Raw genomic sequence first — 27,393 nt, forward strand, 5'->3', positions numbered from 1 at the left:
ACTCCTCCTCCTCCTCCTCTATCAGGCACCAGGCCCTAACAGGGCATTGGTAACCATGGACTTCCACTGGATTGGTCCATGATGATGCTTGGCAAAGTACTGCAGTAGTTTGCTGTTGCTGTCTGCAGTCTGGCTCACCAGGAAACTCTCCCACTCTTACCACCTGCCATCAGGTGTACTGGAAGGATTTACAGGCTAATAACCAACCTGTTTGGCCACGTTATGAATGCAGCTTCTGGGAAGTGTGCACGACCTGCCAACCAAAACCGTTCCCTTTTTAATTTTAACCTTTTTATTCCCTCTTAAACAATGGGCTGAATTTTACGCCAGCGGGATGATAAAATCCCACTCAAGTCAATGGGCTTTTGAATGGTGCGCTGCATTTTACAGTCCCCCCACCCCCACCGCTGTGATGGGGCCATAAAATTCCGCCCACTGGATTAAAAACAAGTTATTGATCTGACCTTTCTGCTTGTCTAGGGTGAAGAAGGGCAGCAAGGACATCCAGGTGTTTCCCATCCTGGTGCCAAGGTAACGCTGACCGTTTACATGGAGAACAATAATGGATATTTCACAGTAATAACTAAGGAACACTAGGGAGTGATTTGCTCAGCAACAGTGGATACTGTGGAGTGATAATAATGAAAATATTAGGAAGTGATTGAAACTGGGGAATGATGATACAGAATAGTGTATGTCAGAGATGTTTTATGTAGAAAATAATAAATACTCAGAATGATTACATAGCAAAGGTAACTCAAACTTCATTACAAATATACTGTTGGCTGACAGTGCTGTTTCTTCCTGGTTATGGAATGATAGTCTAACTGATAAGATCACAGTGCTTACATCACAGTCATTAATCTTTAATCTTTACTCAGGAGATCGTTATAGCTTAACGCTCTGACATGGTGATCTAGTTACATGACAACTGAAAGCCGCTTATTACAGGAGCTGAGACCATTCAAGGGACTTTCTGTAAGCCTTGACAATCCACCCCCAGTTGGGTTTATATAAAGGAATCTGGTGCTCAGCTCACATCAAATATTTCACAACACTTTGCATTACTGTCCAGTAACCAGCAGGATATCTCAGGGCAGGTAAATTGGGCAAGCAGCAGGCCAGTTTGGTATGAAAAATTTCTGGATTACACACAGACAGGATGAACACCACTTGGACATCATATTTCATAAATGGAGTTATTTGCTCAGGGATCATCTAAATGATCCTGATTATCTAAGGTCAACAAAGACTTTGGATGAAGCCAGATATGTCTGGATTTATCTTCTGTCCCAATTAAACTTTGCACCCTCAAACCAATGATTTATTGTTTTAAAAGAGTTCTTTTTTTAAGATGGTCAATCACGATGGAAGATGTGTCCTCCATGTTTGGAAATTCCATCTTGGTTATCAGGCAATGGTTGCTCAGGTGGAATTTCCTGTTGTCCAGAGGTTGAAAGCTATTTCAATGTTGAACACATTGACTTTTGTTGACTTTGTTAAAAGTCATAATTTTTTTTTTTGGTTCTGTTTTAAACTTGCTCTCCCCTTCTCTCCTGAGAACCTGATTCCACAGAGGGCCTCAGCTCTCCAAACCCTGGTCTAAGTGCTCACTTCCTATGTGTGTCCTAAGAAAGTGAAATGATGTTGGGCTATTTGTCTACCTTAGGCATCACTGCTAAGCCTGAACGTGGCCTGACCCAACACAATCTCCACAAGACCATTCTTTCCAGTTACTGAGTGGTATACAACAGCAGATGCACCGCCTGATTTAGTTTCCCCTGTCAAACTCAATGGCACTGAGGCCCAGTGTAGCATCCTAGCTGAGCCTGGTTGAGGTCAGATATCTCAGCAAAGATAAGGGATTTATCTTGGGCCTCTTCTTGATTGAATGGCTTAAGTTGTACCAGAGGGAAACTTTACACACAGGACCACTTGGGGAGCTGTGATGGTGTTTTTCATATTCTGAAAGAAAGATTTACACTCATATAAAGCTTTTCACAGCCATCGTTTAAAAGTGCTTTACAGCCAATGAAGTGCTTTTTGAAGTGTAGTGACTGTTGTAATGTGGGAAATGCAGCAGCCAATTTGTGCACAGCAAGCTCCCACAAACAGTATTGAGCAGATAATCCTTTTCTTTTGTGATATTGATTGAGGGAATTTATTGGCCAGGACACGGGGAATAACTCCCCTGCCTGAACATGGTTTTTTCCCCTCCACTTTTGACCTTTCTCCCTTTCATCAATTTGTCCATGTTACTCCCCACATTGGACACTGGCGGTAGCCTTGAAGAGGTACCAGAGCAGTTGGCTGTGCTCTCCGCCTACTTTTATCATCCACGGCGGGTGTAAGGAGTCCCAGGGATGATGGACATCCACCAGTTTCAGAGTAACGCTCCATGTACACCTCCACCCAGGCAAACCTTAATCCCATCCTCAGGAGACCATCGTACAGCACGACAGCAAATGTTTCTTCACCAGGCTACCCGAGGCCTCAGTGAGCAGAATTGCCAATTCTGGTGCTGAACTATTTGCAGTTTGGTGCTGTGACTCTTGCACTTACAGACTGTCTCTCCCGGGTTGTCCCAAAGCAGTTTGCCACCAGTTAAGTATTTCTGATGTATAGTCGCAGTTGTTAATGTAGCCAATACAGTAATCATACTGTGCAGAGAGGGCTCCCATGAACACCACTAGGAATTGGACTGAAACTGGCCATAGGTAATTTTATTTAGGCTTGGACATTTAATAAAGAGAGAGAGGGGGAGAGAAGATGTGTGTGAATTAGCATAAACTGGACTCTAACTTGAGTCCCTGAGAGGAAATGGACTATTGCAGCTCATGTTCTTCTGTTTCATCCCTGATCCAACTACCTTCCTATGAGAATTCCCATTTTTGTTCAACGTATAGAAAGATCTGCATTTACGTAGCACCTTTATCCCCAGAAGTCCCAGAGCCCTTTAGAACCAATTTTGGGAGTAGCCATTTTGTAATGGAGGAAAAGCAGCAAGCGAGTTGCACGCAGCAAGATCACAAACAGCAAAGTCATAATGACCAGATTATCTGTTTTAGAGATATTCGTTGAGGGGTAGATATTAGCCAGGATGTCAGGCACAACTCCCCCTGCTCTTCTTCGAAATGGTGCCATGGGATCTTTTACGTACACCTGAGAGAGCAGACAGGACCTTGGTTTAACATCAGATCTGAAACATCAGCACCTCAGGCAGCCCAGCACTCTCTCAGTACCACACGGGGGCGCCAGCTTAGATTTTGTGCTCAAGTTTCTTGAAGAGAACTGGAAGCCACAACTCTCATGACTTAGAGGCAAGAGTGATACCCACTAAACCACAGATTTGGCTGGTGGTAAATTATCTGACTGAATTATTTTTTTTTGATATTGACAGGGTGAAAAAGGTGACATTGGATCTCCAGGGCCTCCAGGTCAAGCACCACTATGTCCAGATGGTTCAAGTTATCCCTGCAAAGAGTACATTGTAAGTGATAAAGAAGTCAGTACTTCCTTTTTGTAACATTTCCCATTAAGTTGTTTGTTATTTTGTTCCTTATCCAGTAGTTTCCCCCCTCGATCCCCACCCTCCCTTAGCAAAATGGATGATTCTTTGGTCAAGATGGCAAGTTGCCAAACTCGGGCACTACGCACAATAATTTATAATCTCCAGCTCAGAGAGGCACAAACATTCTCCAATGTGGGTTTTCAGTGAGTCTTTTTCTCTTCAATTCTTAGCCTCCGTAGTTTTATTTTACTCCAAAAAATAAGAGACTCATCAGCTGGTGGTGCTTTTGAGGGCACATCGTATAGAGGGCAGAGCGATCGCACCAAATACCATCAATGAGAGAGGCCTGAACTACCTCCATGGTCAAACTCCATTGCAAGATCTTTGGAGAGCAGCCAATGAGTCTGGAGCGGTGGGGAGGGTATCAGGAAATTCAGCACCTTCACTACAGAGCCAAAGTAGGAGTTGGAAGGAACCTGGGGGAAGCGGATTGGCTGGGAAAATCTTAATGGGGCCAGAAGGTATACACATGTTCTCCCTGACCCAGCTGCAGCTGCTTTATTTTGCCATTTTCAGGCTGACCTGCAGCGATCTCTTTGATTTTAGGCCACTCTAGACCCAGCAGTGCATGCTCTACCCTTTGGTACTGAAACATTGAATTGAGGTCCTACATACATACCCCACTCTGTATATTCAAGCAGGCCAGTTTTGACTGTTCACCAGTTTCCCAGTCTGCTCCAAAATTGCAGCAGGCAGAACATTGGCAGGAACAAGCTGGCAAATAAGACACCATAATTTTTGGCCTGTTATCACATCGTTCTTTCCCAGTAGCTGGCATAACCCTACTCGGCAGGACAATGCAATGTTCCCTTAAAGTCCCTGTAGTGCTCGGGGACCAGCTTAGCCATTGTGTGCTAATCTCATTATGACCCTGGCTTTCATAGAAACATAGAAACTAGGAGCAGGAGGAGGCCATTCGGCCCTTCGAGCCTGTTCCACCATTCATTATGATCATGGCTGATCATCCAGCTCAATCGCTTGCTCCCGCTTTCTCCCCATTCCCTTTGATCCTTTTCACCCCAAGAGCTATATCTAACTCCTTCTTGAAAGCATCCATTTCCATGTGCGGATCATTTTTCAAAAATATATATTCTTTCATGGGATTTGAGCATTATTGGCTAGGCCAGCATTTGTTGCCTGTCCCTAATTGCCCTTGAGAATGTGGTGGTGAGGTACCACCTTAAACTGCTGCAGTCCATGTGCTGTAGGTACACCCACAGTGCTGTTAGTCAGGGAGTTCTGAGATTTTGACCCAGTGTCAGTGATATAGTTCCAAGTCAGGATGGTGCATGGCTTGGAGGGAACTTGCAGGTGGTAGTGTTCCCATACGTCTGCTACACACCTGCTTCTAGGTGATAGAGGACGTGAGTCTGGAAGATGTTGTTGAAGAAGCTTTGGTGTATTTGCTATAGTGCTTCTTGTCTTTAGTGCATACTGCAGCCACTGTGCATTGGTGGTGGAGGGAGTGCATGTTTTTTAAGACATCCCCTTAAAGCAGCTGGATGACCTGAACAGTGTACTGTGCTTCTATAGAATGGATACCAGAGAAACCTGTATACACAACCTGGGCTTTCTGCTCTCCAGCAGCTCTTGCACATTACCCATGGGATTGTGGCTCAAATTGACAAAGAGAGAAAGTGAATCAAATAGTATAAATTGCAGAGGAAGTAACTGGAGGAATGAACCTCTTGTTTCTGTTGGAATAGGTCACTGGTTCCAAGTAAATAAGGATGACCATGCAGCAGGAGCCTCGCCATCATATTGGGTCTATTGAGTTTGTAATGATAACTCTTTTTATTTGGTTATAGGGTGCAAAAGGTGACCCAGGTCTTCCAGGTGAACAGGTAATGTTTTTTTGTTACCCTTTCAGGTTTTTTAGATAAGATTTTTAACAGATGGTCCATATCATTTGTCTTGACTGCACATACACATCATGTTATTCTTTTTGATTCAAAGACTTCATAACCTTGGCAAGTAACACATGTCTTGGCATCCTGGTAATGAAGATACTGTTGTGTTGACTCCAAGGTAGATTGTACAAAGAACAGTTTCCAGTCTCAGTTAATTATTACTTGTCTATAGGTTCTATTGCTTCATGGTGAACCCATCAATAACTTGGCAGGTAGAAAAGACAACTTCCTAGCTTTCTTCTCTCATTAACCACCAATTTGGGATGAAGGTAAGAAACACTGGAGCAGGGTCCCTGGGGCTTTAGTCCTGAACCTTCTTAGCAAACACAAGTCCTACAAGGTGCCATATTGGTGTGCCAACCCCAGGTGCCATAGAGCAACAGGGGGCTGATTATTGTTTGCAGTTGATAATCTTGATCATGCCTTCCTGCCTGAAATGGCTGGAATACTGTTCCAGTTTGTAAAGACGACTGTCAAACTACTGAGAGACACACTTAACACACAACAGAAAGCTATGGAGGAATGGCTGATCAGATTCCTATCCATCCACCCACCTTGGCTCCATATCCTTTTATACCCCATGACTAGCAAAAGTCTATCAATCTTAGATTTAAAATTACTGATTGAGTGAGCATCTACTGCTTTTTATGGGAAAGAGTTCCACACTCTACTACCCTTTGCTGGAAGAAGTGTTTCCTAACTCCTCTCCTGAATGGCCTGGCTGAGATTTTAAGGGTATGTCCCCATTGTCCTAGACTATTCCACCAATGGAAAAAATGTCTCCCTGTCTACCCCTTTTCAAATGCAATTTCCCTTTAACCTTTACCTTCCAAGGAATAGAGTTTTAGTTTATGTATCCCATCAGTGCTCTGCCCAAAGGTAGGTCCTTGGCTCAGTATCTGTTGATGCTTCATCCTGAGCCATTTGTTGGCAGCTTTTGTCAGTGATGCCATTGCTTTCCACCCTCTGGAGCAGGGGTGAGGAGACAGGTCCCAAATCTCCCTCAGCCAGAACAGGAATCAAGCCTACGCTAATGACGTTATTCTGAACCACATGCTAGCCACCTAGCCAACTAAGCTAACCAGCCCTGAGTTTATGTATTCTCGCCATGACAGAAAACAGAGAGTAGGGATAAATGTGTCATTCTCAGGTTGGCACTAGTCTCTGTGACTAGTAGGGTACTGCAAGGATCAGTGTATGGGCCCCAGTTATTCAGAACCTATATCGATGATTTGGATGTGGATCGCACATGTAATATTTCTAAGATTTCTGATGACACAGAGCTCGGTGGGAATGTAAGTTGTGAAGAGGATGCAAAGAGGCTTCAAGGGGATTTAGATAGGCTAAGTGAGTGGGCAAGAACATGAACTGATGGAATATAATGTGGAAAAATGTGAAGTTATTCAATTTGGTGGGAAAAGCAGAAGTGCAGAGTATTTCTTAAATGGTGAGAGATTGGGAAGTGTTGATGATCAAAGGGACCTGGGAGTCCTTGTTCCTAAGTTATTGAAAGCTAACATACAAGTGCAGCAAGCAATTAAGAAGGCAAATGGTATGTTGGATTTGAATACAGGATTAAATAAGTCTTGCTGTCATTGGATAGAGCATTGGTGAGACCACACCTGGAGTATTATGTACAGTTTTGGTCTCCTTACCTAAAGAAGGATATACTTGCCAAAGATGGAGTGAAACAAAGGTTCACCAGACTGATCCCTGGGATGGTGGGATTGTCCTCTGAGGAGAGATTGAGGAGACTGGGCCTGTATTCTCCAGAGTTTAGAAGAATGAGAGGTGATCTCATTTAAGCGTACAAAATTCTTATTGGGCCTGACAGGGTAGATGCAGGGGAGGTCTAGAACCAGCGGACACACTCCCAGAATAAGAGGTAGGCCATTTAGAACTGGGATGAGGAGGAATTTCTTCACTCAGAGGGTGGTGAATCTTTTCAACTCTCTAGCCCAGAGGGCTGTGGAGGCTCAGGCATTGAGTATATTCAAGACAGAGAGCAATAGATTTCTAGATTTTAAAGACATCAAAGGATATGGGGATGGTGTGGGAAAATGGCATTAAGGTAGAAGGTCAACCATGATCTAGTAAAATGATGGAGCAGGCTTAAGGGGTCGAATGGCCTACTCCTGCTCCTATTTCCTATGTTCCTATCTTCCTCCTTATAACCTAATCCTTGGAGGCCTGGTAACATTGTGCTATACTCCTTCTGAGGACAATATATCATTCCAATGCTCAGAGTTGTAAGTACTGAAGAGTATTTGCAACACAAACAGGCCCTTCAGACCATTTGGTCCAAGCCAATGATTTTGCTCCACACAAGCTTTTTCCCACCATTCTTCCCCTCCCCCTATCAATATAAAGGCACAAAGGGTTCTGATCGGACAAATGGGGAAAGACTATTTGCTCTGATCAAGGAATTAGTGCCAAAAACGTCATCAAGTAAGGAGAGAATATGGGAGAAATTTCTTTATGCAGTGATTTGCTGAAGTACTGATACTTTGCCACAGGCAGTATTTGAGGTAGAGACCACTACTTTTAAAGTTGATAAGTATTTGAAGCTGAGGAAGATAAAGGGATATATAGAGAGAGCAGGCAGTGGGATTATTTATCGACTGTTCTAGCAATGAGCCAGCACAGCCACAACAGGCTGAATGGCCTCTTCCTCTGCTGCACACTTCCATGGTTTGATATTCCTACTCTTCCAGCAGCACTTTTTTTTATTATATTAGAAATGATTCAGAACCACTAGAAATTCCTCTATAAACCATTTGAACAAATCGACTAATTCCAACAACAACCTACGTTTTATACAGTGCCTTTGAAACCCTACAGTGCTTCACAGAAGTGTAATTAGACAAAAATGAATGCCAAGCTAAAGAAGGAGATGTTAAAAGGGATGATTAAATGCTTGAAAAGTGATATTTTTTTCAGTTCAATACATTTTAAAATAGCCTCTTAAAGGAAGAAAAAGCTTGCATTTATGTCAAACAATTACCTCATCGTCAGAATATTTCAAATTGCTTCATCACCGATGAATTACCTATGAAGGTATTCGCTATTGTTACATAGGCAAACACAGCAGTTAGTTTGCACACAGCAAGACTCCACAAACAGCAGATGAAATGAATGACTAGTTAATCAGTGGTGTTTTTTTCAGGGATGGATGTTGCTTCAGATAACATGAAAACTTCCAGATGTTTGAGTCGTGCCATTGGGTTTTTTTCACATTCGTTGGAACAGGCAGGACAAGACCTTGGGTCAATGTTCATGAGTGGCTCCACTCCATCAGTACTGCACTGAAGTGCCAGCCTAGATTATGTGCTCAGGTTGTGGAGTGGGATTTGAATTCACAACCTTTTGAAGCAGAGGCAAGGGTGCTGTCACTGAACTGACTCCACGTGATTACACTTACTGTAGTCTTCAATTGCTTAATTTTTCTGTGTTCAATTATGCTCGCTGTATTTGATTGGTTAAGTCTGGGTGTTGACTTGGAGCTAAAGTAAACAGGCTGAGAAACTGAGCTGTGAGCATGGGTGCTGACATTTTTTAATTGCAGAGATATTTTAAAGCATTGTAAATGAGGCTGTTTTATACTTAGAAACTGGTGTCATCTCTGCATTGCTCTGAGGCAAATCAAATATTTAAAAGATCCAACAAACTGGCAAGAACACAACAGTGACAATGAAATATACCAATCATTTTAATACATGGAAAGGTTTCACTCTCTGACCTGATCAATCAAAACCTCCTCTTTCTGTCCCTCAACTCTAGGGTTTACCTGGACCGCTTGGTCCTCCAGGAGTGCCAGGTTCCATCGGACAACCGGGGCTCATGGTCAGTATGACGTCTCCCAAATTTTCTATTGAACTTTAATGCTCAGAGTCATTGTTACATGTGCAAACCTAGCAGTTGGTTTGCACACAGCAAGATCCCACAAACAGCAAGTGAAATGAATGACTAGATGATCAGAGGTGCTTGTTCAGGGATGGATGGGATTTTGACCTGTATCCCCAGAGCATTAGCCTGTACCTCTGGACTACTAGTCCAGTGGTGTTAGCATTACATCACCATGTCCCCCACCAGCAACTCCCTTATTGGCTAAGGCACCCTGATATGGCACCATTTCTCATGAATCTGTCTTGTCAGCCTAGATTGTACAGCTTTAGTGTCACCAGTGCAGTAAAAAGAAAGAAAGATTTGCCTTTCTATAGTGTTTCTCATGAACACAAGGCACCTCAAAGCACTTTACAGCCAATGAAGTACTTTTGAAATGTAGTGAAATGTCGTAATGTAGGCAAAGCAACAGCCAATATGCACACAGATAAACCCCTACAAACAGGCAAAGTGATACTGATCAGATCATCTGTTTTTTTATAATGTTGATTGAGAGACAAATATTGGCTAGGACACAGAGGACGACTCCCTGCTCTTTTTCAGAATAGACCATTCGAGAAGGCTGATGGGTTCTCAGTTCATTGTTTCATCTAAAAAACAGCACTCCCTCATAACGGCACCAGCCTGTCAGTGTAGATTCTTTTGCACACAAACACTGGAATGTGACTTGACCTCAGAACCTTGTGACTCAGAGGCAACAGAGCTATCAACTGAGCTACGGCTGACAGTGCAGTCCAACAAGTTTACATAAAACCTTTATATTCACCTGCAACTGTGGATAATGTTTCAGTCCTTTTTTCATTACCCTCGGGAAAGATTTATGCATTTTACCATTCTAGCAATGGTCAATTTAGAGGTCTCGTTTTAGGTTTAAACCACACATGAGCACACTGGTTTTCCCTTTTACCAAGATAAAGGGCTCTTTATAGTGCTCCATCTATCCAGAGGCCTGACCAAGAACCCAAGGAACATACGCAACCAGGATGAGAGACATGGCAATCTCATGCTCACACTTCACTCAGGAGTCTAAACTCACCGTTAATGATCTAGCCGAGTTGGGTTGATTGAACTCAAATCTCTGAGCGTCCTTGATAGAAGTCAAACAATTCTTAACCCTCTTGGTTGACAAACTTCAATTTTACCCATTGACGTCTGCATAGGGTGTGAAGATGCCCATCCTATTTGGACAGACAGTGCTGCCCTCACCCATATTCCCCAATGTACTAGGGCTGGGGTGCATGTTGAAAGTGACTATAGGAGATTCTCTATGTTCACACATGTAACATTTTGCTGGTGTGAACACTATCAATAATCCACGTCGCTAATCCTACACTGCAATGGGAAAGTGCCAAGCCGAAGTTTGGTACTTTCCCAAAGGAAAGAGGAAAGTTCAGATGGAAAACCAAACTTACTTCCTTAGAATTGAGTCAAGATGGCATTGACAAACACTGATGAGAATTCTGCCTAAGCCTTTTGAGGGATAAATGGGGGGACATAGCAATACTGGGGACAACAAAGCAATTTTATATCATTATAAATTGGAAACCACTTGTTGATATTGTAACTAATAAATCTGTGTCTGTTTTAAGATAGTCTTTTTATTTTCCTCTGACACTCAAATGTTTAAAGGCTCTCCTTGACCCAGATGATTATATGACCTCTTTAAATATTTATAATACAGACTGACCACAAAAGCTGGCTAGAGTATCGTTTCCATAGGCAACAATACAGTCCCTTATATGTTATAAATGTATTTCTTTTCCTGTATTTTTTTTCATGATCCATGGAATAGGGTGTCTGTGATCAAGAATGTACCTGTATGCCAGGACCTCAAGGGCCACCAGGACCCCCAGGACCATCTGGTCCCCAATTGTTTGATGTTTCTTCCAGTCAGGTAAACATTATCGTACATTTTACTCACTTCAGGAACCATGGCATTTACTTTGATGTTCCAGGCTTGGTTCAAATCAATCTTTTGACACAAACCAAATCAATCAATTGGTTTAAGATTGATGGAATTAAAGTCTTTTTTTCTATAAAAGTTTCACATGAAATAAGTTTAGGCAGCTTGGGCACTGGAGGGGTCCACAGCACAGGGCTGTCTTTAATTGACCAGGCTTACTCGGAGAGGCCACTGGTGAAGAATGTGAAAATGTCACAATGGTGCACTTGGAGGTGCTCTTCTGATTCTGGAACCAAGGTGTAGAGTTGAGACAAGAAGGGAGTTTTACCCTGCCTTTAACTCATGTTGTACTTAAACTGGAGTGTTCTTAGAAATGGTACAATGGAAAGTGTTAAATTCCCAGCATTAACATTCTCCATCTCAGTGTACACATTAACTAATAAGCTCAATAAAAATACAGTCTATGTTTTCATAATTTTGAAAATGAAGTATATTTTATCATAGGTTTTTGGTAGACATATTAGCATATTTCATATATTAAAACTCTTACACCAGTTTCTTCCTTCCAAGATAATTTTGAATATAAAATGCCCATATCAATTCATCATTATATGACCTTATGTGACCAAAACCCCTCTGCAGTGTAGGAGCTGCAGCACCACCAGCGGTGAGAAGTTATTGTTACAGTGTGACACGTTTACATGGGTACTTTTCATTTTAGATGTGGACATAGGAATTTATGATGGAAATTTGAAAATAAGAACAGAAAACATGGCTTTGAAATAGAGTCTGAATTATTTAAATTGCCCAGTCTCTACTGTTTATTTATCTGAACAATATAATCATCTTGGCAATGGTGCAAGGTCAAAAGGGTTCTTAACCCTGAGCATCTGCTTGAAAATATAAATCACCACTCAACTCACAGCATCCAGAGAAGTCATTAATATATTCACACGGCAGTGAACGCAGGAGAGCTGATGGAATGCTTAGCTGCTGTTCTAGGGGATCTAAATCAGTATGAAAAATATTAATAGTGATTTTCCTTTTTTTGGTTTGACACAGATGCTGGAGAAATTGAGGGGAGAAACTGGCCTACCTGGGATACCGGTAAGAATAGGATTACATTGAGTATGTGGCATTGAAATGCAATATATCTTATCAATGTTTATTCTCCACTCAAGCCACCTGCCATCTTTCCTCGTCTGAAACTATCCGCATAACTCTCTATTCCCTTCTCCCTCATATGCTTGTTTAGTTTCCCCTTATTTGCATCAAAACCATTCACTTCAACCATTCCTTGTGGTGGCAAGTTCCACATTCTCACCACTGTCTGGGTGAAGAAGTTTCTTCTGAATTCCCTATTGGATTTCTTGGTGACTATCTTAATGATGACCTCTCGGTATGCTCTTCCCCATAAGAGGAAACATTCACCCTGTATCCACTCTATTAAAGACTTCCATAATTTTCCCTCTATTGATTCACCCCTCAGCCTTCTTTTATCAAGAGACAAGAGACCGAGCCTGTCAACCCACACATTTCAGCCTGGCTCCATTTTGTTATCTCTTACACTGTTATCAACCCCCTGGCTGGTACAGACAGACATCTTAACTAACTCTAATGAGCACAAAAAGGGGCCTATCTTCTCACAGTTCAGGGCCAGTCCTTCTGCACAGTTTAATTCATTTTGCAGAGCTTGCTAACTCTGACAAGGCTGTGCCTTAACAAAAATTACCCTACAATGCAATTCTTCATGTGTCTTCAGTCAGGATACTGCTTCTCTTCAAAGTTCCATGTTACTGCTCTGAGACAAACTCTGCACACAGGGCCACCAAGCAACCAATCTACATTCACTAATATAAAAGGAGTAAAGAATAGTTACATGGTTAAAAAGTGATTACTACATTAAAAGAAAGTAAATAATACATTGGCTCACAGTGCCTCTACATCCTTTTTATAATATGACAACCAGCACTGCACAGAGTACTCTCAAGAATGATCTAACCAAAGTTCAATACAGGTTTAGCATAACTTCCCTACTTTTATATTGCTGAACAAAGAGACAAGCTGTCAAAGCTTTTCATCTTGTACTCATCAGGACAGACTCAAGAATGCCAAATTTCAAAGGGAACAACAATTAATAATGTATGAGATAAAGGATGCTGATTGGTTGGCAAATTGGCTCTGACTGGCTGAGAGATTGCCATGGCGAATGCACCAGGGAATTATTGCCCCCTCATACTTTTCAGCCAGGACCAGTGCCACTCCCTCCGCAAAACATTCCGGTCTATACTTCTTCTTCCACAGATGCTGCCTGACCTGCTGAGTGTTTCAAGCATTTTCTGTTTTAATTTCCGCTTTCCTGCATCCGCAGTATTTTGCTTTTTGATTTTTGATTGTTAATGTTCTCTGCTGACACAGGGCCTTCCAGGACTGAAGGGAGAGAAGGGAGAGCCCGGTGCTTCAGGAGGACATGGAGCAACCCCCTGTGTGAGTCAATGTAAATCAAATATAAGGAAAGTTAGCAATGACGAAAGGCCATTTAGATCCTTAGAGAACTTCAAAATCCCTGTAGAGCATCCAATGGCATTTTGAATGTCTGCACCAAGTCTGACAGGCCAGGAAAGTCTTAGATTCAATCCCTGTTATGTATTGAATAAACTGGCCTCAGCATGAATAGTAATTGATGAATCAGTTGACCACAGCATCTTTGAATTAGAAGTCAGTCAATGTTCCCTGGTCTGTCTCTCTTTCTCTTTCTCTCTCATCAATTTATGTTTGGTACATTTATGTTTCATATAGAAAAGTTATATAGTTGGCATGCTCATATTAGAATCACAGAATCTTTACAGCACAGACGGAGGCCATTTGGCCCATTGAGTCTGCACTGGCTCTCTGAAAGAGCATTCTACCTAGTCCCACTCCCCTGCCTTATTCCCTGTAACCTTACACATTCTCGTTTTTCAGATAGCAACCCAATTCCCTTTTGAATACCTCAATCAAACCTACCTCCACCACCCTCTCAGGAAAGTCGTTCCAGACTCCAATCACCCATTGGGTGAAAAAATTATTCCTTACCTCACTTTTACTCCTTTTGCCAGTTATTTTGAATCTGTGCTCTCTACTTCTTGATCCTCTCTTGAATGGGAATTGTTTCCCACTATTTACCCTGTCCATACCCATCAGGATCTTGGATACCTCTATCAAGTCTTTTCTCTAAGGAAAACAGTCCCAACCTCTCCAATCTATTCTCACAGCTACAGTCCTTTATCCCTGGAATCATTCTTGTGAATCCCCTCTGTACTCTCTCCAATATCTTCCTTTCCTTCCTCAAGTATGGCGCCCGGAATTGGATGCAGTGCTCCAAATGTGCAACTAGTATCTTATACAGGCCTAGCTAGTGTCTTATACAATATATTTGCTTCCGCTTCTTCCTTTCTCTGCCACTGGTCTGCCTCATCATTAAAACCTGGTTTGCACCCTACACTTCCATCCACTGAGACTCAATGGCTGGGATTTTATGGAGCAGCAGTGGCCTCAGCCACTGACTGGAAAGTCGGAGGCAAACTCACCTCGAGGCAAACTCACCTCCACCCTTCAAGGAAGCCCAACTTAATTTTGCATTCATCAGGCAGTTAATTGCTTGCACAATTGTGGCTTCCGGCCCTCCGAGGCAGGATGTCTCGCCCCTCCCCACCCCCCCACAAGAGCTGTCAGCCGATCAGAGGGCTGACAGCTTTTCAGTCCCAGCAGCGCCACTGGGAGCGGTGGCCAGTCCCAGGACTGCAGCACTCCCCGGAGCAGCCTTCATCAAGGAGGTCCCAAGTGCTGGTAATTGGAGTCGGGATTACCGGGACAGGTAATCGAGCAGATCCTGGCAAGGGAGGAGGATCAATTGTCAGGGCAAAATGGGGGCATCTTCCAGCAGAGGCCATACTTAACACTGTGGGGACCCTCCGTGAGGGACAGGGTACCCGATCAGCAGGGTCACCTCCTCCATGTCCGCAGGGTGGCCAGCATGATGTACCTGCCGATCTCCCACATGGCGAAGTGCCCACCCACTATGGTTAAAATACCAGCAGCAGCAGGAAAACCCCACCCAATTTTGTGTCCTCCCTCCTCCCTGCATGTTCCCTGGAACCCCATAAAATCCCAGCCAATGACTCTTGTCTTATCTTCACTAGAATCCAATAAGATTGCCACATTACCATAGGTGAATTATGTTGTGTTTATTTTTTCAATTCACGTTAGAAACTATACACCTATGGGCATTGGATAATTCGGCTTGAGGATGGCAATAATTCCTTCTGCAGTTGAATAGCCTTCACACATACAGGCTGCCAAGTGTCACATTTAAATTCAGTGACGCTGGGTACCTCAGGCAGCTTCACTGGACAGAAACACAGGGTAAGGATCGGTCTATAACACTCATCCTGTTGGACGTAAAGGATTACAGAATGAGCCCCATGAAGTGGGCTCTTGGGCAAGATAGTGCCCTGGAGACATACTTTAGCAAAGGCCATTGCTACTGGAAAAAAATGGAATTTAGAAAAATCTGTACATTGCCAAAATGTTTACTTCATCCCAAGCTGCTGGGATGGAGATCTCTAGAAAAAAGTTTTTTTTTTTTACAATCAGTGGTATTGTATTGCTTGGCTTTACATTTTGGAACATCTGTATATCTGTTAGAACAAATACCTGTGTTGAGAAAGGAGCCTACAACACAGATCTCCGGGATTTAAGGCCAGAGTACGCAGCAGAGCTTGCTGGTGTAGTGTTCAATGGTTTAATTGTTCTGTGTTTGTTTATGTACATCTGGTATTTGATCTATGCTCACTGTGCTTGATTGGTTAAGCCTGAGTGTTGAGTCAGCGCAAACCACAGAACCTACCAGAAGCTAGAGATGGAGTAAGCATGGGTGCAGACAATTTTGTGATTACAGAGATTTTTTTTTTTTAAATATACTTTATTGATAAAATATCTGGAAAAATATTACAAAATATTTCAAAATCACCATCACAAAAGCACAATCAGATTCAACTTCACCTTCTGTGATTACAGAGATGTTTAAAAGCACTGTAAATAAAACCTGTTGCACGCTTTGAAACTGTCATCTTTGCATTGCTCTGAGGCAAATAAGATACACATCGATGTGATTGAGCCAAAATATCAGAATGATATTGATTGGATTATTTATGCATTTAACTTCTATTGGATTTAAGTTGGAAGTTATCGAGTGCTGTCAGAACATGAGGAGAAAATGATTAACCCTTAAGCACTTTGATGACTTCAACCTTAGGGTTTGGTTCTTAAAAAGAAATTAACACACTTTTTTTTTTCTCAAATGTTACATTTTAGGGACTTCCAGGCACACCAGGAATTCCAGGTATCCCAGGACCCCCAGGCCCACCGGGAATTCCAGGACCGTTTTACTACAATGTAGGCACATTCATCAACTGAATCATTTCTATTCGTAATTGTGTTTTATTTCACTAAAGTTTGCTTCCTTTTTGCGCTTCCAGAGAATTTTCCCTCCTCCTCCAAGACCTCACTGCAAAATACCTGCAAGTATTTGTTTTTAACATCTAATTGAAATGATGCAAGTCGTCCTTTATTTCGTAATTAAACATTTATTTCATTACTTTTGATTCAGTGGGGGGTGGGGGGCCATTGTTATGACACAGCCGATGGTAAATGCCGAGTTGTTCAAATCCCAGAGGGAAACTTACAACAACTGCCAAAACTTGTTTTGCAATTTGTATAAATTTCAAGATGTGTGCTTTGAATTCAGTAAGTAATAAGACTACCAATTCTTACAGGTTTCTACAAAACTAGATTAAAACTTTTATTGATAGAAGAAATGATTTTAAATACATACATAGATCTGCATGTTACTAAATCCCCTAATTAATCTAACTCCCGGTTACACTTTCGTCAAGGCAACTGTAAGACACATAGGGCAAACATTTTCGCTCGGTGGGCGAGTGCGGGCACCTGACCAGCTCGAGAGTGAAACGGCGTGCATTGAGGTTGGCCGAACACGCCAACGTGGACGCGCAGTCGTGCGATGGTTGGGTCAGCGGCCGTGCGCTGGAGACAGCAGTGCGTTTGCCGGCAGTTAAAAGTCCTGTTAAGGCCATTAAGTCAGCAATTAATGTAAATTTTCACTGCCTGTCCAAGTTAATGGTTGGTGGGTGGGCAGGCGAAAAGGCCAAGCGGGATGAGGTTTCCACAAGCAAATAAAAATAAAACGAAAACTTCATTTTTTCATTAAAAACTTGTCCCTGTGCCCATGACAGAGTCAAATGAGGGGACGTGTTTTATTACGTTTTTATGTTCTTTATTTTTTTTTTATGTCTCTTCATTTCCCTGAGGCAGCTCCAGGCCTTGGGGAGATCAGGCGGCGCTCAGTCCTGCTGCTCAAGTATCACACCGGGAGGGCCTTAATTAGCCTGCCAGCGTGAAATCACGCCGATTGCGGGCAGCGGTCAGCTTCCTGACTGCCCCCACCCGCTCCCGCTAATCCCGCACACCGAGGGCCAAATTCTGCCCATGGATTTTAAAAGACCTAGGCAACGAAAGATGATACCCTGAACAATCCAATGCAAAGTGAGTTTCCTTAAGTTCAGTTCTTTGTAGACAGCAACTTGAGGCTTAGATGCTGAAGGCTTTTCACATTTGTTAGATCTTAAAAGGCCTACCCTTACGCACACAACCTTCGCTCCTTTATATATATTTTCCCCTTTGAATGCAAATTCCCATTGTTTCACTGGCCAGGAATTTTCCTATGGTGGGCAGGCTGGGCGGGAGTGGTCAGGGGCGGGAGTGGTCAGGGGCGGGAGTGGTCAGGGGCGGGAGTGGTCAGGGGCGGGAGTGGTCAGGGGCGGGAGTGGTCAGGGGCGGGAGTGGTCGGGGCGGGAGTGGTCAGGGCGGGTGCAGAGCCGATCGCCATGGACAATTGGTTCCGCGTCGCCATGTTACACAGGTTGACCAATTAAGGTCTGTCCAGCGTAATGCGCGGCCGGGAGCGCTCAGCGATACCTGTGCGGGCGGGGGGGGGAGGGGGAGTCGGGGCTGCCTCGGGGAGATTGAATAGATAATAAAACAGTTCACCAAATGATGTAAAAATTTATTTAAATATGTCCCCTCATGTGACATCTTTGTAAAGGTGGGAAATTTTATTTATTCTATAAAAGCTTCAGGAAACCTCATCCTGCCTGAAAAATGCGAAGAAATGTGTTCTTAACTACTCTAATTACTTTTTTAATGGCCTTAATAGGCCGGTGACATTTCGGTGGGTGCGCCGCCGACTCCAGTGTGTGCCCGCTGAATGTAATCTTGTGATGGCGCGTGATGATGTCAGGACGCCTGATGATGTCAGGGCGCGTGATGATGTCAGGGAGCGTGATGATGTCAGGACGCGTGATGATGTCAGGGCACGTGATGATGTCAGGACGCCTGATGATGTCAAGGCGCGTGATGATGTCAGGGCGCGTGATGATGTCAGGACGCACGCCCAACTTCACCGCGCGTCATTTTATGCATCAGCGTGTTGGGCCCGCCCCTGCAGACCGACCCGAAGATTCTGCCCACTGTGTCTTTGGACTTTATCTTTCTAATAATAAAAATCCCTCATAGTACTAATCTTACCAGTAATCTTTGGGAAAAAAATAAACACATTGGGCAGAATTTTCTGCCTGTCAGGCGGGCGGGTGGGCCTGACCCAATCTCCGCCGGAGAAGCGGGCCCCTCCGCCATTTTACGTTTGTGCGCTCCCTCTGCAGGTGGGTGAGGATTCCCCAAAAGCGAGAGTGCGCTCTTTCACGCATGCGCACGACAGAGCGCTCATCTTCCTGAGGCTAAGTACTGCCTCAAGGAGATCACTTACACTCTGAAAAATGTTAAAAATAGGGAAAGAAAATTCCCTAACATGTCCCCCTCATGTCACATGAGATGGGACATGTTCATAATATACAGACTAACTTTATTAAAATGTTTAAAACCCTGCATGAAACCTCATCCTGCCGCTGGATGAGGTCTTATGTTTTCTCTATTTGCTGCCGGGGTTCCTGGCCGACCCGACAACATTAAGGTTGGACGGGTAGGTCCTTTAATTGTTTTAATGATCCTGACATTGACCTCAATTGGCCATTGACAGGTTAGCGGGCCCGCAGCTGATTTGGCTGTGCCCCCGTCTTCCGGAAAATTTAAATGGGGTGGAATGACATCGGGGTTTCCGCCCAACATCATCCGGCATCATTTTACCCGTCAGTGAGTGGGTCCTGCTCCCTGCTCGCCGACGGCAAAATTCTGCCTATTGTTTCCGAACTTCACCTGGCTAGGTGACACATTTCACCACTCCTTTGAAAACAATCTAGCCTGGTTTATTTAAAAACGCAAATGTCCTTTTACCCCTATGTCTACCCACTTAACATTTTAAACCTAGCTCATTGTCTAAAACATCAAAGCCTTCAGACCAGCTGCCTTTAATCCAATTAACTCTCTCTCTCTCTCTCTCTCTCTCTTTCTCTCTCTCTCACTCACACACACACACACACACACAGGCACACACATGAACACATGCACACACATGAACACACACACACAGACACAGATACCATTATTTTACAATAAATTTCAATGACATTATTATATCTTCCTAACAACCCCCTCCTTATTAAAAAATGAACTGTCATAATTTAAAAGACAGCTTCATTTTTAGTAACCCATCTTATACACTCTCCTATACTTATCTATATACTTGCACTATTACATTACTGGATGCATGCATTAAAATAATATATATATACAAATCCTTCTTATCAACTAAATCATTTCAGTTCTGTGTCCAGGTTTCAAATGTCCAATTTTCCCTCTAAGATTGAACTCTTGATAATGCATCTGCAATCAGATTTTCTCATCCCGGTCCATGTATAACCTGTAGATTAAATGGTTGCAGTAACAAACTCCATCTGAATAGCCTTGCACTTCCGTCTCAAAATTTGTCCAGAAACTTTAAAGGATCGCGGTCTCTATAAACAATTGTTTCTTCCAGATGCTGTAAATGCTCCTCCCATGTCTGACTGAAAATGATCAAGTCGTCAATATAAACAGCACAATTTCTCAGACCTGTGATTACTTTGTTAGTCTTTGAAATGTTGTAGGTGCGTTTTTCATACCAAACGGCATGACTTTAAATTGATATAGTCCAGCTGGCATCACAAAAGCCGATATCGCCTTTGTTCTCTCATATAACGATACTTGCTAATATCCTTTTAGCAAGTCAACCTTTGTGATAAATTTCGATTGTCCCACTTTCTCAATACAATCCTCCAACCGCGGTATGGGATATGAATCTGCTTTTGTCACCACATTCACCTTTCGATAGTCCACACACAGTCTTTGTGTTCCATCTGGTTTCGGTACCATCACAATAGGCGAGCTCCAGTTACTGCAACTAGACTCAATGAGTTATTTTGAAGCATGAATTCGATTTCTTTCTGTACTTGTGATAACTTTGCCGGATTTAATCTATAGGGATGTTGCCTTATTGAAGATGATCTTCAGGTCTTCACGCGGTCGCAACAGGCAGGTGGTTAGGCCACATTTTTATAAGCCTCATCCACGGGTGGGATAAGAGGGGTGAGTGGGGTCACGAATGTTATCTGTTAGACATTTAATGCTTAATGTTACTGCTACTTGCGTGTGTGAGCAGGAATACTTCAAAACTCTTCACAGGAGTAACAGGCCTCAGGTCAGGACTCTGGAGTTAACATCATTCTTGGGACATTGCTGGTTTCAGGAAGCCTTCCCTTACCCTGAGAATGGGAGTTGTGCTCTCCACTGGAGGCACCTCCTCTGAGGAGGAAGAGAGGGACAGAAGGGGGAGGAGTCCATATTCAGCCTCCAGGGGAGCCACCTTTGGGAGGAGAGGCGCAGGCACAAGGGCTGCAGGGCCAATAGGAAGTCCAAGGCAGAAGGGGCCGCAGAATAAGCCACAATCCTGCTAATAGGGTTTACAGGCGGCAAAGCAGCTAGCTCACTATGTCTGAGGTGCAATGCTGAAGGAGGCTCCATCTCTCAATGGAGACAGTCACCTCCATTGGTCTGATGATAGGCCCTGAGATCTGCACCAACTGTGTGGGTGGACACCCCATGCCAGTGGCGTTGAAGGTCACAGCTGCCCTCAACTTCTATGCCTCCGGCTCTTTCCAGGGTCGGTGGGTGATCTTTGCAGAGTCTCCCAATCAGCTGTCCACACTTGTGTCAAGCAGGTTACAGATGCTCTGTTCAGACGGGCATTGACCTTCATCCTCTACCACTGGGTCGAGGCCAACCAGACACAGCGAGCCAGAGGCTTCACGGCCATTGCTGGCTTCCCCCGTGTCCAGGGTGCTATAGACTGTACACAAGTGGCCATCAAGGCTCCAGCAGGTGAAACCGGTGCCTTCGTCAACAGGAGGGGCTTCCACTCTATGAACGTGCAGAAAGTGTGTGACCACAGGATGCTGATTCTACAAGTCTGTGCAAGGTACCCAGGCAGTTCCCACTACACCTACGTCCTCAGACACTCCCAGGTGCTAGGGCTCTTCAGTGCTCCAGCCCGGCTGGATGGATGACTGCTGGGTGACAAGGGCTATCCCCTCAGAAGGTCGCTCATGACACCTCTCCACCATCCAAGAACAGAAGCTGAGCAGCGGTGCAATAGGAGTCACGGCTCCACAAGGGCTGTGGTAGAGAGAACCATTGGTCTTCTCAAGATACCTGGACCGTGCAGGGGGCGGACTGCAATACCCCCCAGATCGTGGGTCACTGATAGTAGTTGCATGCTGCGCTCTCCACAACCTGGCGCTGGAAAGGGGCCACCCAGTGGAGGAAGAAGATGTAGATGCAGATGCTCTGGCTGCACACGGTGAGTCCAGTAGTGAGACTGAGGATGAGCACGCACAGGGAAATGCTGAGGGGGTAGACGCTGACCCAGGCATACTGCAGAGAGGCAGGGACACCCGGGAGACTTTAATCCAATGAACCTTTAGCTGGCCCACCACAGTTGGACCTCCAACATATGCCAGCTCTGCAGACTCCATACTCAATAGCTGAGAGCAACATCTACCTAGTTAGGAACACTAACTATGTGCCTTGTCAATAAAGCTCAATGACAAACAAGTCACTCGACACATCGTGGGTTCCTATCCACCTGCAGAAGTAAGGAATTATCCCCAGCCGTGTTCACATCTCAACATTTAATGATTTAACAAAATAAAGCAGAAAATAAAATGAATGCAAAGGTGTCAAGCATCACCCCAACTTGTCATCAACTCATAGCGGGACAACATAACACCACCAGTGAGAAGCCCGTGGTGTGCCTAAGATACCTTAAGTTTACATTTCCGGGTGCTATGTCTAGGTGCTGTCCCCTGGCACTGGCATCTGAGACAACCTGCTCACTCTGCTATCCTGTGGCCTCGATGACCTTCGTGGGCATCCTCTGTCCCTTTGATGGCCTCGCTTGGGAGGGAGCGGCCAGTTACACAGTTGGCATCTTCCCAGTCACCTCAACCTCATTGGATCCCATGGTCACTGGCAGAGGGGCAGAGGAGCTGCTACCCTCATCCAAAGCACCCTGAGAGGAGATGACAGGCAGCTCCTGCACCGACGTGAGGTTGCTTCGGACCTCCCTGCTCACCACTGATGGATGGGCACTGAGCTTGGATACTTAGTGCCCAATCCCTCTCCCACACTGGCACTGACCAGTTGAGGTCAATGCCGATGTGAGGGCCTGCAGGGCCGAGCGCAACCCCAGGAGGCCCTGATTGGTCTCCTGGAGGAGCCTCTTCAGGAGAGTCATCAATCTCTCCACGCGGAAGCATGGTGCTCAGCCGTGAGGCTCATTGTATCGGTGATGCAGTGCACGGACTCCTCCAGCACGGGCACCATGCCACGCATTGCCTCATGTATCTCCACCAGATCCTCCTGTACACCCTGCTGGACTTTCAGCATCTGCTGCCTCACGGACGACTCCAGAGGCCCATCATCAGCCACCAACCGAGCATGTGCCTGGTCCCCAGCAGTCTTCTGACTGCCGGCGCCATGGGCACTCTCTGTCTCTGCCCCCACCTCAAGCGAGTGTGAAGTGCCCTTACCGCTGTGCCCCGGGACACTGGCCAACGATCTAATTCCCACCGAGATGCTTGGATCTGTGCTGGTGCCTGCCTGGCAGAGATGGTGTGATCCTGGTGATTCCATTTGTTCAGGGCCCTCAGGTATTAGAGGTGGCCCCTCTGCCTCCTCCTCCTCCTCCTCCTCCTGGCCATGCTCCAGTGATGCTGAAAGGAGGAACAAGGACATTTGATTCGTTCCAGTGGAGACAATGTCAATGTGCGTTCCTGGTCCCCGGATCAGTATGCGCTTATCCTTCCATAATCAATGGTCAACCCTTGTTGGAAGCTTCAATCACTGAACAGTGGGATGGCTGCTGGGACAAACACGGTGACTTCAGTGCACAGCAATCTTACCTCACTGTGGCACCCCAGCCTCACTGCCATTTGTGGACCTGGGCGCATGGCGTGTCTCCAGCTCCATCGCCTCCTGCTCGTATCTGGTGATTATTGCCAACTGGGCCTGGCCTCCGCCAGTCCACACCCACTCAGAGGTTGAGAGGGGACCTGAGAGAGGTGTAAAAGATTTTGAGAGGCATAGATAGGGTGGATATGAAGGCACTTGTTCCACTAGTAGAGGAGTCAATAGACTAGTAGAGGGGGCATAGATTTAAAGTAAGAGGTAGAAGACCAAGAGGGGAGTTGAGGAGAAATTTTTCCACCCAGAGGGTGGTGGGAGTCTGGAACTCAGTGCCTGAAAGGGTTGTTGAATCAGAAACCCTCGTAACATTTAAGAAGTATTTAGATATTCACTTGCCTTGCCAAAGCCTCCAGGGCTATGGGCCAAGAGCTGGAAAATGGGATTAGTGTCGTCAGATCTTTGTTGGCCGGCACGGTCACAATGGGCCGAATGGTCTCCTTTCATGCTGTAAACGTCCATGAGAAAACGCCTCAATTTTTGAATGTCACTTCTACCCTCAGTGCCTTCCCTTTGTATTCTGAGAAAAAACTTCCTGGGAATTTCCACCTACTCCTCTTCCCCAACTGCCCAGCTTCCGACTTTCTTTCCTTTTCTGATTTAAAAGGGTGATGAAAAGAAGGTTTGGCTCTATGAACTGACTCATAATCATCAGCTCTCTCTGCTGCCTGACTTGCCGTTTGAACCCTCCGTTCCTCCACATGAGTTATCACTACCGAAGGAATCGAATCTTTAAATTCTTCTAAAAGAATTACTTCTCTAAGAGCTGCATAGGTTGTCTCTATCTTTAATGCCCCTATCCACTGGTCAAAATTACTTTGTTTTACTCTTTCAAACTCAATATAAGTTTGCCCAGGCTGTTTTCTCATATTCCTAAATTTCTGTCTGTATGCTTCAGGAACTAACCCATATGCTCTCAAAATAGCCTTTTTTTACCACATCATAGTTCACTGACATTCCCTCTGACCGTGAAGCATAAACCTCATGTGCCTTACCCACCAACTTGGATTGTAACAACAATGTCCAGTTTTCCTGTGGCCATTTCATCTGTTTAGCTATCTTCTCAAATGAAATGAAGAACGTTTCCACATCTCTTTCCTCAAACTTTGGAAGAGCTTGTACAAATTTAAACTTCTCCCCGCTGGGTTTTAGGTTAAAGGTTTTTTTCATCATCAGGGCTTTCCTCAGCCTCTGATTTCTCCTTTTTAAAATCCAGCTTTTTAAGTGAAGATTCTCTGTCTCGTTCCTTCATTCTCTCTTCCATTGCTAACTTTTCCCTCTGGAGATCAAGTTTTCGCATTCCCATTAATTTTTGAAATAATCTCTTTTTCCCTTTTTCTGCTGCCTCTAGTTCCAGTTTCTTTTTCATTTCCAATCCTTTTTCCTTTTTGTTTGCCTCCAATTCAAGTTTTTTCATATCCTTTGCTTGTTCAGATTCAAGCCTCTTCATTTCTAACTGAAGTCTCATTATCTCCATCTATGACTCACTAGTGTCAGGTATCACATACAACTTTAAGTGCTGTGTTATACCTTCAATTATATCTGTTTTCTTCACCCCCCGCAGGTTATCCCAATTGTAATTTATCCGCCAATTCCATTAACTTAATTTTAGTTACCTTATGTAAACCAGCCAAAGTTATAACTTCAACTCCCAGACCAATCTGAGTAATTGCCAAAGCCATAATGTAGTCACACCACAACAAAAAACCTCACCCAACTCCTGAATTCAAAGTGCTTCTTGTATTCATAACCTTAAGATTCACTAACTCCAACACGATCAAGGAATTTCAAATATATCTTGCAAAGAACCCCCAACTATGTTATGGCACAGCCGATGGTAAATTCTGAGCTGCTCAAACCCCAGAGGGAAACTTGAAACAACTGCCACAACTGTTTTGTAATTTGTATAAATTTCAAGATGCGTGCCTTGAATTCAGTAGTAATAAGACCACCGAGTCTTATAGATTTCTATAAAACTAGGTCAAACCTTTATTAATAGAGGAAATTACTTTAAATACATACCTGGATCTACAAATTACAACAATGATAGCTTTTAAATCCCCTAATTAATCTAACTCCCAATTACACTTTCGTTAAGGCAACAGTAAGACACACAGATTTTAAAAGACCCAGGCAAAGGAACACACAATACCCTGAACAATCCAATTCAAAGTGAGTTTTCTTAATTTCAGTTCTTTGTAGACAGCACCTTGAGGTGTAGATGTTGAAGGCTTTTCACACTTAGTGGATCTTAAAATGCCTTCCCTCTCCTTTATCCATATTTCCCCCTTTGAATGCAAATTCCCATTGTTTTACTATGTCTTTGGAATTTACCTTTCTAATAATAAAATTCTCTCATAGTACTAATGGGAAAAATAAAAACATTGTTTCTGACTAGGTGACACATTTCACCCCTCTTTTGAAAATGATCTAGTCTGGTTTATTTAAAAATGCAAATGTCCTTTTATCCCTATGTTTACCCACTTAACATTTGAAACCTAGCTCATCTTCCAAAACATCAAAGCCTTCAGACCAGCTGCCTTTAATCCAATTAAGTTTACACACACACACACACACACACACACACACACACACACACACACACACACACACACACACAGAGTGACATACACACACACAGGGACAGACAGACAGACACACACACACGCACACACACACACAGTCACACACACACACACATACACATACACAGACACACACACACATACACATACACAGACACACATATACACACACACAGACACAGACACACACACACATACACAGACACATACACAGACACAGACACAGACACACACACACATACACATACACATACACAGACACACACACACACACACACACACAGACACACACACACAGGCACAGCTATTTTGCAATAAATTCTAATAACATTATGATACCTTCCTGATAACTTTTTCTCTCTCTCTTATTGATACCTTAGGGCTGAATTTTCGGGCCACACTGAGGTAAAGGACAGAGGTGGAAGTTCAGTGTGCCAGTTTCCCCACATGGCACCATTCTCAGTGCTGCCATTTTGAGAGAGGGGTGATTCAAGGCTTGGGGGGTGCCATCTGCCAAACAAGGCGGGCAGCCAATTAGGCTCATTAAGAGAGAAATGGAAAGCAATGAAGGTGAACAAGGCAACAGAGAGACTTGCTAAAGGTCGGTAACACAGACCAACTGGGATTTTCCAGTCACCCTCCAGTTTCTCAACGTGATGGGAGGCAGCTCAGCTGCCTGTAGAAGCAAGTGCCCAGAGGCAGGCTGGGATGCCAGTGCTCCAGGCAGGCAAACAGGCCCTCACTGCCTGTTTGGTGGGGGTGCAACCAAAGCCACCCTCTAGAGGGATTTCCCCTCCACAGTAGCCCAGGCTTGGCTGATTTTTCTATTTTTTTAGTTAATTTTTTTAAAGTGTTGCTGAAGGAGCACCTCCTTGCTGAATCACCCTCTCGGTTAATTACCATTTATTGCAGCCAGTTGCTTCTCAGAAGCTAGAAGACCTCTGATTA

At 44.1% G+C, this 27,393-nt stretch overlaps 1 protein-coding gene across 1 annotated transcript in view; it reads left to right on the forward strand.

The window, feature by feature from the left end:
• LOC121269253 (collagen alpha-1(V) chain-like) overlaps positions 1–27,393 on the forward strand; it is a 64,799-nt gene that overhangs the window by 30,086 nt on the left and 7,320 nt on the right. The window contains exons 12-20 of the mRNA XM_041173811.1: positions 481–531; positions 3,401–3,490; positions 5,380–5,415; positions 9,262–9,324; positions 11,177–11,278; positions 12,350–12,394; positions 13,706–13,774; positions 16,643–16,723; positions 16,807–16,852. Coding sequence (XP_041029745.1) covers positions 481–531; positions 3,401–3,490; positions 5,380–5,415; positions 9,262–9,324; positions 11,177–11,278; positions 12,350–12,394; positions 13,706–13,774; positions 16,643–16,723; positions 16,807–16,852 — 583 coding nt within the window. The remainder of the gene's footprint in view (positions 1–480; positions 532–3,400; positions 3,491–5,379; positions 5,416–9,261; positions 9,325–11,176; positions 11,279–12,349; positions 12,395–13,705; positions 13,775–16,642; positions 16,724–16,806; positions 16,853–27,393) is intronic.

The sequence above is a fragment of the Carcharodon carcharias genome, chromosome 23 (assembly GCF_017639515.1).
Source record: "Carcharodon carcharias isolate sCarCar2 chromosome 23, sCarCar2.pri, whole genome shotgun sequence".
Classification (NCBI taxonomy): domain Eukaryota; kingdom Metazoa; phylum Chordata; class Chondrichthyes; order Lamniformes; family Lamnidae; genus Carcharodon; species Carcharodon carcharias.